General features: G+C 39.9%; 1 protein-coding gene across 4 annotated transcripts in view; it reads right to left on the bottom strand.

The window, feature by feature from the left end:
• Positions 1–14004, bottom strand: part of TRMT2B (tRNA methyltransferase 2 homolog B) — a 59923-nt gene that overhangs the window by 37206 nt on the left and 8713 nt on the right. For all 4 annotated transcript variants that reach the window (XM_045582425.1, XM_045582426.1, XM_045582424.1 and 1 more), the window contains one exon: positions 815–949. In XM_045582425.1, the coding sequence (XP_045438381.1) occupies positions 815–949 (135 nt within the window). The remainder of the gene's footprint in view (positions 1–814; positions 950–14004) is intronic.

Raw genomic sequence — 14004 nt, 5'->3', positions numbered from 1 at the left:
CTGAGATCAAGACCCTCTATAGAAACTTCATAGTAAAAAGGAGTTCCAGCCTAGCCATAAAGCAGGAGTCAGCAAACTTTTGCATTGAAGAGCCAGATAGTAAATAATTTTAGACTTTGCAGGCCATGATTCCCATCACAACTACTCAACTCTGCCATTATAGTGTGAAAACAGCCATAGACAATTTATAAATGAGAAGTTCAGCCGAGACCAGTTTGGCTCAATGGATAGAGTGTCGGCTTGGGGACTGAAGGGTCCCAGGTTCGGTTCTGGTCAAGGGCATGTACCTGGGTTGCGGGCATGTCCTCGGTGGGGGGTGTGCAGGAGGCAGCTGATCGATGACACTCTCTCATTGATGTTTCTAGCTCTCTCTCTCTCCCTTCCTCTCTGTACAAAATCAATAAAATATATTTTTTTAAAAAAGGTCAGCTGTTCCAATAAAACCTTATTTACAAAAATCAAGCAATACAACAGACATGGGAAAAGGTCCATAGTTTGCTAACCTCTGCCATAAATTAAATTTGCCTCTCGGGCCTCTTTAGGTTTCCAAAGTTGGAATTTTCCCAAGGAGGTAGTAGTGTAGTGGTTTAGAAAGTGGGTTTTGCATCAGATATGCCTGAGTGTGAATCTTAGTTCTGCCACATCTAGATATGTATCCTTGAGTGAATTACTTAATCTGTCAATGTCTTCATCTGTAAAATGACAGTGCCTACAACCCCAGAATGACTGTAAACAGAAAACAAAACAATAGTTCATGCTAATCACTTAGCAGAAGATCTGGTCCCCAGCAACTGACCAGGAGGTGTGTGCTTACAGAGGGTATAATAGGATGGAGAAGAAAACAGAGTCCCTCTGATTTGGGTGCAGCTGTTGTCACTTTGACTCCGTTGAACTTTTGGAGGTAAGACTCTAGTCTTCGTAAAATTTTCTTCTGAGCTTCAAATTTCACCTACAAAAGAATATAAGCAATAAAACAAAACACTTTTGGAGAGCCAAGATGGCGACCAGCAAGAAGGTAGGCAGGGAAAGTGTGTGACTGTGAGGGAGCAATAGAGGAGTGTGTGGGTGTGTGTGGTGTGTGTATGTATCAGCTAGGGACAGTTAGATCCTGCAGATCTTCCAAGGGGCTGTCAAATGGGCAGTCTTAGATGGCAAAACCCAGCTGCCACCGCAAACACTCCACGGGTGGCCAGAGCAGGCACAGAGACCATGCCATATTGAAGAACAGAACTGCTTGAGACTAGGATCCTAACCTTGCCACTACCCAATCTGGCCTCAAACCAGGACCCTACAGCCACTCGGTAAAAGACCTCTGACCACAGCTGCAGACCCACAGACACCAAGACTCCAGGCACCCCAGCCGCAGATTTCTGAGTCACAGAGCCAATCCCCTTCCTTGCCAGCCCCTCAGCAGTGGCATAGGAACTGTCAGACCCTCTCCGCTCAAACAGGCCTCCTGCACACACACAGTAGCAAAGGCTCTACCTGAATTTGAACCTGAGTGTGTGGACACAGGAAGTTTATTTCCCAAAGCCAGACCCGGCGCCCACACAGGGAGGCTGCGCTAAATTTGAGCCAGGGAGCGTGATCTTGGGGAGTTTGTTTCCCAAGACCAAACCCCACACCCACACAGGAAGGCTGCACTGAATTTGAGCCTGGGTGTGCAGACACAGGAAGTTTGTTTCCCGTGGCCAGACCCCGGGCCCACGCAGGGAGGCTGAGCTGAATTTGAGCCTGGATACATGGACACAGGGAGTTTGTTTCCCACAGTGTACACCCGCAGGATCAGACCCCAGGCCAATACAGGACGGCAGAGCCACCTGACTTTGATTCAGGGCAATCACACACAGAAGGCTGTTTCCTACAGGGCAGGAGTGGATCTCCTGCTGACACAGTGTGACTGTGCAACCCTTTCCCCAATCAGACCAGGGACCCTGATTTTCAGCAAGAGAGGCAGCAATGAGCACCAGTGACTTGACTATTTCTCATCGTGTGTGCCTGGGATCCCTGATTCCCAGTGCATTCACACTAAGAGCCAGTGACTATAATTGTTGGCACATGTGCACACAGAGACCCTGATTCTCAGCGAGAGACTGCACCAAGAACAGAGACTCTGATACTCAACTCTCAGCACAGGCACGGGGAGTCTCTGACTCCTGACACACGCTACGGGGCTCTGATTTTCAGCACATGCCAGCAGGGTCTCTGTATAAGCACAGCACAGGCGGGATCCCTGATTCTAGGTGTGCACAGGAGACCACATTAAGTGCCTATGACTCTGTTCTTGGGCAAACGTGGCTCCCACCAACCCACAGCAGCCACATGTCTTGGGGTCAGAGTTCTTCAGTGACATAAACAAATGGAAGAATATACCATGTTCATGGATTGGTAGAATCAAGATCATTAACATGTCCATACTACCCAAAACAATCTATAAATTCAATGCATTCCCCATTAAAATACCAACAGCATACTTCAAAGACCTAGAACAAATTCTCCAAAAATTCATCCTATATAATAAAAGCCCAATATGCTAAGTGTCCTTTTGTCCATTCAACCAACCAAAGTATAATATGCTATTGATATACTAAGACTGCTCAAACGCTCCCTATGATGTTCACTGACCACCAGGGGCCAGACAGTTGATTGGTAGATCAGTCACTATGACATGCATTGACCACCAGGGGGCAGATGCTTCATCTGGTAGGTTATCTTGCTCCTGGGATCCAGCTGAATGGGACTGAATGAGATGGACTGGACACACCCTGGAGCCCTCCATGGGCTGGACACTCCCTGGAGCCCTCCCACAGTCCTTCACTAGCTGGCTAAACTCCCGCATCCCTCCCCGGCCCTGATCGTGCACCGGTGTGGTCCCTCGGCCTGGGCTGCACCCTCTCGCAATACAGGACCCGTCAAGGGATGTCTGAGAGCTGGTTTTGGTCCAATCCCACAGGCCAGGCTAAGGGACCCGACTAGTGTACAAATTCATGCACCAGGCCTCTAGTCTGGAATAAAAAAAGACCCTGAATAGCTACAGCAATCTTGAGAAAGAACAATGTTGGAGGGATCACAATACAATATCAAGCTATACTACAAAGCCATTGTTCTCAAAACTGCCTGGTACTGGCACAAGAACAGACATATAGACAGACAAAATGGTGGAAGAATAGATAGGCGGATTCTGAGCCCTGTCCTGAAGCAGAAAGAGAGAGCAGCTGACGGTCTTGTGATGTGAGTGTTTATCAGCAAGCCAAGAGACAGCTGAACACCAGAAGAAACTGCTGGGGGGCCGCTGACAAGGGTGCCCCTCACAGGGAAGCACCCACATGGGGCTAGGTCCCTTCCCGGAGCTACCTAACGGCTTGGACAGGGAAATCTCGCCATCTTGAGAGGAAGATTGGATCTTGTCAGAGGCCTGAATATCCACAGCCGCAGCAACCACCAAGTAGCTGTGACCCCCAGAACACTGACCCCAGGCAGCGCGAACACTTGGACTCACAGGAGTGCCCCACTGCACAGCGAAAAGGTCAGACTTCGCGGGGAGAGGGTGAGTGAGTGCTCACGGAGAAGACAAAAGCCTGCGCACACAGGGTGCGCGGAAACTGGAGGACAGGGGCAGTGATTACAAGTAGAAGCCCCTGGCTGTTGGGCAGGTGTCACCCGTGAAAGTGGACGGGGCTACTAAAAGGGGAGATATCTAAAGAGCAGCACATTTGGATCTGACTCAGAGGGATATCGGAGAATTACAGGAGATTACAGTTGGCTCGGACTTGCCCCCTCCACTCCTCCATAGATCAGTGCCACAGAGAAGGGGGAAAAAAAATGCTAGAGAGGCTTTAGAGCCTGGGAAGTCAACCTAGAAACACTGCCACTCAGAGGCTAATTCACAAATTGACCCTAGTGTAATAAAATCAAAGCAAGAACTGCTTAAAAATCAGGACTGGATTACAACAATAGAAGAAGCGAATGACCTTCATTACTGCAAATTTTATTAAAGTTTTTTTTAATTTTTTAATTTTTTAATTTTTGTTTTTTTATTTTTGTTTTCATTATTTTACCCAAGAAACTATTTTTTTTCTTTTCCCTCACCTGATTTTACCCTTTTTAATTATTACATTGTATATATAATTAACATTATTACTACTACTATTTTACCTTTTTAATCTTATTTTCTTCTGTTTATTTTTAATATTTTTATTTTTTATTTTATTATTTTTTATTCTTTCGGGATTACTGTTCTACAGACTATATTTATCTTTCCTTCTCCAATGCTTTATTCTATCTCAACCCTACCTTTATGCCTTCACTCTCCTCCTAACCTTTTCCTTTGGTGCCCTGTTTATCTTAACCCTTTCCTGCTCTAGATTTTCCCCATTCTTTCTATTTACACCCTCCTAAAATTTCACCCTACTTGTGTATATCTAATTTCCAACCCCCTGCTCCAATCTCATTCACACCTCCCTCATTGCTGCCCTAAAAAAAAAAAAAAAAAAAAAAAAAAAAAAAAGACTTTCTATCTCTTTGTAGTTGTATGTTGAATGTTAACAATATTGAAGTTGTATGCTTTTTTTTTTTTTATAAGATTGATTTTCCTATTCTTTTTGTTTGATTGTATGTTTTTGTTACCTGGGTTCTAGTCACCTTTATTGGAGGTTATTACTATCGGAAACACATTTCTATTCAGTGCCTTGTATGTTGTACCTGGTTGTGTTGTATTTTGTGCCTTTAAATCAAAGCAGGAGAGAGAGAACTACACAACCAGACATCCTAAAAAGAGAGATCATGGGGAGACAAAGAAACAGTCCCCACAAATGAAAGAAAAGCAGGCATCACCAGAAAAGGAAGTAAATGAGTTAGAGGCAAGCAACCTACCAGAGCAAGAATTCAGAGTAACGATCATAAGATGGCTAAAAAGAATGGAAGACAAATTTGACAAAATGAGTAAGAACCAAGAAGAAATGAAGAAGAACCAAGAAGAAATGAAAAATGACATCGCTACTGTAAAGAACTCAATGTAAGCATCAAGAGCAGACTAGAAGAAGCAGAGGACTGCATAAGTGAGCTAGAAGACAAGATGGAAAAAAATACCCGATTAGAGCAGCTTCTGGGGAAAAAAATTAAAAAGCAGGAGGAGAGCCTAAGGGAACTTTGGGACAACACAAAACAAAACAATATTAGAATAATATGGGTTCTAGAAGAAAATAAAAAATGAGGAAGACATGGAAAATGTATTTCAAGAAATAATGACAGAAAACTTTCCTGAGATAGAGAAAAAACAATCCACACAAATCCAAGATGCGCGCAGAGTCCCAAGCAAAATGAACCCCAGAAGACCGACCACAAGGCACATTATAATTAAACTAGCAAACACCAATGCCAAAAAAGAATTTTAAAAGCAGCCAGAGAAAGAAAGTTACATATAAAGGAAACCCATCAGACTAGCAACTGATTTCTCCACAGAAACTCATCAGACCAGAAGGGAATGAGATGAAATATACAAAGTCATGCAAAGGAAGGGTCTGAATCCAAGAATACTGTACCCAGCAAGGCTATCAATCAAAATTGAAGGTGAAATCAGGAGCTTCACAGACAAAAACAGACTAAGGGACTTTATCTCCTCCATACCAGCAATGCAAGAAATGCTAAAGGGTATACTGTAAAATTAAAGAAATAGAAAGCAAAGAAGGAACACAGGGGTATAGAATAAAAATGGCATCAAATAAGTACCTATCAATAATAACTGTAAATGTAAATGGATTAAATGCTCCAATCAAAAGACATAGGGTAACGGATTGGATAAGAAAACAAGACCCACATATCTGTTGTCTAAAGAAACCCACTTCAGAAAAAGAGATGCACACGGACTGAGGGTGAAGGGATGGAAAAAGGTTTTCCAGGCAAATAGAAATGAAAAAAAAGCTGGGGTAGCAATACTTATATCTGACAAATTAGACCTCAAAGTGAAGGAAATAACAAAAGATAATGAATGCCACTTCAAAATACTAAAGGGAGCAATCCAACAAGAATAAATAACCCTGGTAAACATATATACACCTAATACAGGAGCACCCAAATACATTAAAAAAAAAAACTGCTGGAGGACATTAAAGGAGAGATTAATAGCAATACAATCATAGTAGGAGATTTTAATACACCACTGCCACCTTTGGACAAATCACCTAAACAAAAAATCAGCAAAGAAATATCAATCCTAAATGACTCACTAGACCAGATAGAATTAATCAACATCTTCAGAAGATTCCACCCCAAAGCCACAGAATATCCATTCTTCTCAAGTGCACATGGGTCATTTTCAAAGATAGACCACATGTTGGGACATAGGCAAAGTCTCTTCAAATTCAAGAAGATAGAAATCATATCAAGCATCTTATCAGATCATAGTGGCATAAAACTGGAATTAACTACAATAAAAATAATCCAAAGAAATCAAACACATGGAGACTAAACAGCATGCAATGAAACAAGGACTGGGTTACCAGAGAAATCAAGGAAGAAATTAAAAATATCCTGGCAACAAATGACTATGAAAACACAACAATCCTAAATCTATGGGACACTGCAAAAGCAGTTTTAAGAGGGAAGTTCATTTCCCTACAAGCCTATTGCAAAAAACAAGAAAAAATGATAACAAATTATCTAACTCTACAACTCAAAGAGTTAGAAAAAGAGCAACAAGAAAAGCCCAGTGTAAGCAGAAGGAAGGAAAAAACAAAAATCAGAGTGGAGATAAACGACATAGAGACCAAAGAAACAATACATAAGATCAACAAAAACAAGAGCTGGTTCTTTGAAAGGATAAACAAGATTGATGAACCTCTGTGCCAGGCTAACCAAGAAACAAAGAGAGAGGACCCAAATAAACAAAATCAGAAACGAAAGAGGTGAAATAACAACAGACTCCGCCAAAATACAAAGGATTGTTACAAAATACTACTAAGAACTCTACTGAAATAAACTGAACAACCTGGAGGAAATGGACATATTCCTAGAAAAAAATACAACCTGTCAAAACTCAATCAGGAAGAATCTAAAAATCTCAATAGACCAGTGACTTGGGAAGAAATTGAAACAGTCATCAAAAAGCTTCCAGCAAACAAAAGCCCAAGGCCAGATGGCTTCAAAGGAGAGTTTTACCAAACATTCAAGGAAGAACTAAAACCTATCCTCCTCAGACTATTCCAAAAAATTCAAGAGGAAGAAACACTTCCAAACTCCTTCTATGAAGCCAGCATCACCCTAATACCAAAACCAGATAAAGACAACTCAATGAAAGAGAATTACAGGCCAATATCTCTCATGAACATAGATGCCAAAATCCTCAACAAAATTCTAGCAAATCGGCTCCAGCAGAACATCACAAAGATCATACAACATGACCAAGTAGGATTTATTACAGGAATGCAAGGATGGTTCAATATCTGCAAATCAATAAACGTGATACATCACATAAACAAATTGAAAGATAAAAATCATATAGTCATATCAATTGATGCAGAAAAAGCATTTGATAAAATCCAACACCCTTTCCTGATTAAAAAAAAAAAAAAAAAAAAAAACTCTCAACAAGGTGGGAGTACAAGGATCATACCTCAACATAATAAAAGCTATATATGATTAACCCACAGCCAACATCATACTCAATGGGCAAAAACTAAAACCATGCCCTCTAAGAACAGGAACAAGACAGGGATGCCCACTCTCGCCACTCCTGTTTGACATAGTACTGGAAGTACTAGCCATTGCAATTAGACAATATGAGAAAATAAAAGGCATCCAAATTTGAAAAGAAGAAGTAAAGTTATCCTTATTTGCAGATGACAAGATATTGTACATAAAAAAAACAAAAGACTCCATTAAAAAACTAATTGACTTAATAAATAAATTTGGCAATGTAGCAGAATACAAAATTAACACCAAGAAATTTATGGCATTTCTATACACCAACAGTGAACTTACAGAAACAGAGACGAAAAAAGCAATTCCATTTACCATCGCACCAAAAAAATTAAGATACCTAGGAATAAACTTAACTAAGGAAGTAAAGGACCTATATGCGGAAAACTACACAACACTGAAAAAAGGGATAAAGGAAGATGTAAACAGATGGAAGAACATACCATGTTCATGGATTGGTAGAATCAACATCATCAAAATGTCCATACTTCCCAAAGCAATTTATAGGTTCAATGCACTCCCCATTAAAATATCAACGGCATATTTCACTGACCTAGAAAGAACTCTCCAAAAGTTCATTTGGAACAATAAAAGACCCCGAATGGCCACAGCAATCCTGAGAAAGAAGAGTAAAGTAGGAGGGATCTCAATACCAGACTTCAAGCTGTATTACAAAGCCACTGTTCTCAAAACAGCCTGGTACTGGCACAAGAACAGACATATAGATCAATGGAATAGAATCGAGAACCCAGATATCAACCCAAATCACTATGCTCAATTAATATTTGAAAAAGGAGTCATGATCATATAATGGAGTCAAGACAGTCTCTTCAATAAATGGTGTTGGGAAAATTGGACAGATACATGCAAAAGAATGAAACTAGATCACCAACTTAGACCATACACAAAAATAAACTCAAAATGAATACAGGACTTAAATGTAAGACGGGAAACCATAAAAATACTAGAGGCATCCACAGGTAGCAAAATCTCAGACATATGCCAAAAGAACTTCTTCACTGATACTGCCCTTAGGACAATGGAAGCTAAAGAGAAAATAAACAAATGGGACTACATCAAAATAAAAAGCTCTTTTACAGCAAAAGGAACCATCAACAAAACAACAAGAAAGACCACTGTATGGGAGAACATATTTGCAAATGATATCACTGATAAAGGTTTTATTTCCAACATCTACAAGCAGCTTATACAACTAAATAAAAGGAAAATGAAGGATCCAATTAAAAAATGGGTAATGGACCTAAATAGAATATTTTCAAAAAAAGACAGAAGGAAGGCCAAGAGGCACATGAAAACATGCTCAAAGTCACTAATTATCCAAGAGATGCAAATCAAAACAACAATGCGGTACCATCTCACACCTGTCAGAATGGCCAACATCAACAAATCAACAAACGACAAGTGTTGGGGAGGTTGCGGAGAAAAAGGAACCCTCGTGCACTGCTAGTGGGAATGCAGACTGGTGCAACCACTGTGGAGAACAGTATGGAGTTTCCTCAAGAAACTGAAAATGGAACTACCAATTGATCCAGAAATACCACTCCTAGGAATATATCCCAAGAAACTAGAAACACAAATCAGAAAGGATATATGCACCCCTATGCTCATAGCAGCAGAATCTACAATAGCTAGAATTTGGAAACAGCCTTGGTGCCCGTCAGCAGATGAATGGATCAAAAAACTATGGTATATCTACACAATGGAATACCATGCTGCCATAAAAAAGAAGGAATTCTCATCATTTGCAGCAACCTGGATGGAATTGGAGAACATCATGCTGAGTGAAATAAGCCAGTCAATGAAAGAGAAACACCACATGACCTCACTCATTTATGGATAATAAAGACCATTATAAACTGATGAACCAAAAGATAGATATAGAGACAGTAAAGCAACAAGCAGACTGTCAATTTACAGCAGGGAGGGGAGGGAGATCTGGGGGAGATAAGAGATCAACCGAAAGACTTGTATACATGCATATAAGTACAACCAATGGACACAAAACTCTGGGGAGGGTGAATATGTATGGGGAGGGCCAATGGTTAAATATGTACACAAATAATAATTTAATAAAAAGAAAATTAAAAAAATTAAAAAATAAAAAGAACAGACATATAGACCAGTGGAACAGAACAGAGAACCCAGAAATCAACACAAACCATTTTGTGCAATTAATATTTGACAAAGGAGCCAAAACAATACAATGGAGTCAAGACAGCCTCTTCAATAAATGGTATTGGGATCCTGGCCAGTTTGCCTCAGTAGATGGAGCATAGGCCAGCAAACTGAAGGGTACTGGGTTTGATTCCAGTCAGGCGCATGTGCCTTGGTTGCAGGCTCCAGGGAGAGTTTGGGAGGCAGCTGATCAATGTTTCTCTCTGTCTTTCCCTCTCTCTTCCACTCTCTCTAAAAAATCAATGGGAAAATACCCTCAGGTGAGGATTTTTTTTAAAAAAAGATGCTGAAAACAAACAGATAAATAATAAAATAATTTTAAATAAATAAACAAATAAATAAATAAAATAAATAAATGGTGTTGGGAAAACTGGAGAGATACTTGCAAAAAAATGAAACTAGACCACCAACTTACACCATACACAAAAATAAAACTCCAGCCAAAACCGGTTTGGCTCAGTGGATAGAGAGTTGTCGGCAGACTGAAAGGTCCCAGGTCAATTCTGGTCAAAGGCATGTACATTTGTTGCGGGCACATCCTCAGTGAGGGATGTGCAGGAGGCAACTGGACGATGTTTCTCTCTCATCAGTGTTTCTATATTTCTATCCCTCTCCCTTCCGCTCTGTATAAAATCAATAAAAAATATATTTTAAAAATAAATAAATAAAATAAAATAAAACTTCAAATGGATAAAGGACTTAAACATAAGATGAGAAACCATAAAAATCTTAGAAGGAGCCATAGACAGCAAAATAGCAGACATTTGTTGTAGCAATATATTTAATGATACAGCTCCTAGGGCAATGGAAAGTAAGGAGAAAATAAACCATCAACAAAACAATAAGAATGCCCACTGCATGGGAAAACATATTTGCCAATGTTATCTCTAATAAGGGTTTAATTTCCAACATTTGCAGGGAACTCATACAATTTAACAAAAGGAAGATAAACAACCCAATCAAAAAAATGGGCAAATGACCTAAATAGACACTTTTCAAAAGAGGACATTCAGAAAGCCAAAAGACATATGAAAACATGCTCAAAGTCACTAATCATCTAAGAGATGCAAATCAAAAGAACAATGAGGTGCCACCTCACACCTGTCAGAATGGCTATCATCAACAAATCAACAAATGATGAATGCTGGAGAGGATGCGGAGAAAAAGGAACCCTCATCACTGTTGGTAGGAGTGCAGACTGATACAATCCTGTGGAAAACAGTATGACATTTCCTCAAAAATTAAAAGTGAAACTGCCATTTGACCCAGTAAAACCACTTCTAGGAATATATCCCAAGGAAACAGAAACACCAATCAGAAAGGATATATGCATTCCTATGTTCATAGGAGCACAATTCACCATAGCTAAGATTTGAAAACAGTCTAAATGCCCATCAGGAGATAAGTGGATTAGAAAACTGTGGTACAGCCAAAACCGATTTGGCTCAGCGGTAGAGCATCGGTCTGCGGACTGAAGGTCCCGGGTTCGATTCCAGTCAAGGGCATGTACATTGGTTGTGGGCACATCCCCAGTAGGGGGTGTGCAGGAGGCAGCTGGTCGATGTTTCTCTCTCATCAACATTTCTAGCTCTCTATCTCTCAACCTTCCTCTCTGTAAAAAAATCAATAAAATATATTTTAAAAAAAAGAAAAAGAAAGAAAGAAAGCTGTGGTACATCTACACAATGGAATACTATGCTGCTATAAAAAAAGAAGGAATTAAGACAAGAGAATCCAGAAAGTTGAAGATAATGTAAGAAACCTCTGGGACAACTTCAAGTGAACCAACATCAGAATTATGGGGGTCCCAGAAGATGAGAGAGAGCAAGATATTGAAAACATACTGAAAGAAATAGTGACAGAAAACTTCCCCCACCTGGTGAAAGAATTAGACTTACAAGTTCAGGAAGCGCACAGAACCCCAAACAAACAAAAAGAATCCAAGGAAGACCACACCAAGACACATCATAATTAAAATTACAAGAGCAAAAGACAAAGAGAGAATATTAAAAGCAGCAAGAGCAAAGCAGGTAGTTACTTATAAAGGAGCACCCATACGATTGTCAGCTGATTTCTCAACAGAAACCATGCAGGCCAGATGGAATGGCAAGAAATATTCAAAGTGATGAATAGCAAGAACCTACAGCCAAAAAATAATCTACCCAGCAAAGCTATCACTCAGAATCGAAGGTCAGATAAAGAGCTTCACTAGTAAAAATAAATAAATAAGCTAAAGGAGTTCATCACCGCCAAACCAGAATTATATGAATTGCTGAAGGGGGTTCTTTCGGAAGAGAAGTAAATAAAGATTAACAACTATGAACAACAAATACGTAACTATCAACAAGTGAATCTAAAAACCAAAGGAATTTAAAAAAATCTGATGAACAATATTAATGGGTGAATATAATAGAATCAGAGGTATGGAAGGGGAGCGAACTGACGATTCTCAGGGAAAAGGGGAGAGGGGAGTGTGGAAGAGACTGAACATAAACTGTGCACCTATGGATGAGGACAATGGGGGGTAGGGAAAGGGCAGAGGGTGGGGTGGGAACCTGGTGGAGGAGAGCAATGGAGCAGGGGGCGGGCGGGGGAATGAGGAACATTTGTAATAATATGAACAATAAAGATTTTTTTAAAAAAAGAAAAGAAAAAGTCAATTTTCACAAATGTAAAAAAAAATAATAAAAATAAAAAAGAAGGAATTCTTGCTATTTGCAACAGCATGGATAGAACTGGAGAGCATTATGCTAAGTGAAATAAGTCAGTCAGTGAAAGAAAAATACCACATGATCTTACTCATTTACGGATAATAAAGAACATTATAAACTGATGAACAAAAATAGATAGAGGCAGAGAAGCATCAAACAGTCTGTCAAACGACAGCAGGAAGGCTGGGCAGGGTTGTTGGGCGGGTAAGAGATCAACCAAAGGACTTGTATGCATGCATATAAGCACAACCAATGGACAAAAGACACTGAGCATGTGCCAGGAAGCTAGGGGAAGGTCAATTGGGGGGAAAAGGAGACATATGTACTACTCTTTGTAATACTTTAAACTAGGGGTGTCGAACTCAATCAGAGAAGGGGCCAAAATCTAAAATCCAGCCTAAATCGCGGGCCGAATGGTTTACTGAACAGTCATAAACTGTCATTGTGATGGAAACGTAGCGGAGTGCAGTGATGACAGCGCGGTGCGGGCCACATTGCAAGGCCTGGCGGGACGGATTTGGCCCGCGGGCCTTGTGTTTGACACATGTGCTTTAAACAATAAAAGAAAAAAATTGAGAAAAAAAGACTTTTTGCAGTATCACCTCAAAAAATGGAAAACAAATAGGATAAAAGAAGGTTATCCTTATAGATACTTGGGTCATGATCTCAGCAGATAAGGAATCCAGAATGATGGAAAAGCATCAGACCTAATAAGGTATTGGGGAAAGGTCAAGCGTGACCACTTGTGTAAGCTCATTGTTTTATTTGAACTTCCAGTAGAACTTACTGTATTAATGGAAACATTCTATTTTGGTATTATGTTTTATGTAATATGGCAGCCACTAGCCACGAGCACCTGAAATGTGACTCATATGACTGAGGAACTAAATTTCTAACCATTTTTTTTTTTGCCTTACTTAATTTTAATTAACTTAAGATAGTCAGCTCTGCTCTAATATGAAATAAGCATTCTTACACCATATGCAAAATCATGCAAAAGAAATCACAGGGCTCAGGGGAAAAATATGGTTGGGTGAACACATTCCCAAACTTTATCAGTAATACACATAGAAAATATAGGAACCTAATAAAAAGACTAGTACCGTATTTTTCGGACCATAAGACGCACTTTTTTTCCCCCAGAAGTGGGGGGAAATAGTCCCTGCATCTTATGGTCCAAATATAGCCTACACATATACTTTAAAAAAAAAAAAAGTTTTTTTACTTGCCCGGCTCTGTGTGGTCTCTGTGTGCTTGCCCGGCTCTAAAATGGTTCTAAATGCTGCTGTTTACTTTACAGGGTTGATTACATGTGTTTATGACTGTGATGTTGGGTTTTAATGCACATAAAATATTTTAGGACACTATTTGTTTCAGAATCTTTTTTTTCTTCATTTCCCTT

This window comes from Pipistrellus kuhlii, unplaced genomic scaffold, assembly GCF_014108245.1.
Source record: "Pipistrellus kuhlii isolate mPipKuh1 unplaced genomic scaffold, mPipKuh1.p scaffold_m20_p_16, whole genome shotgun sequence".
Taxonomy (NCBI): domain Eukaryota; kingdom Metazoa; phylum Chordata; class Mammalia; order Chiroptera; family Vespertilionidae; genus Pipistrellus; species Pipistrellus kuhlii.
The sequence above is the reverse complement of the archived record's forward strand: the minus strand, read 5'-3'. Positions and strand labels throughout refer to the sequence as shown.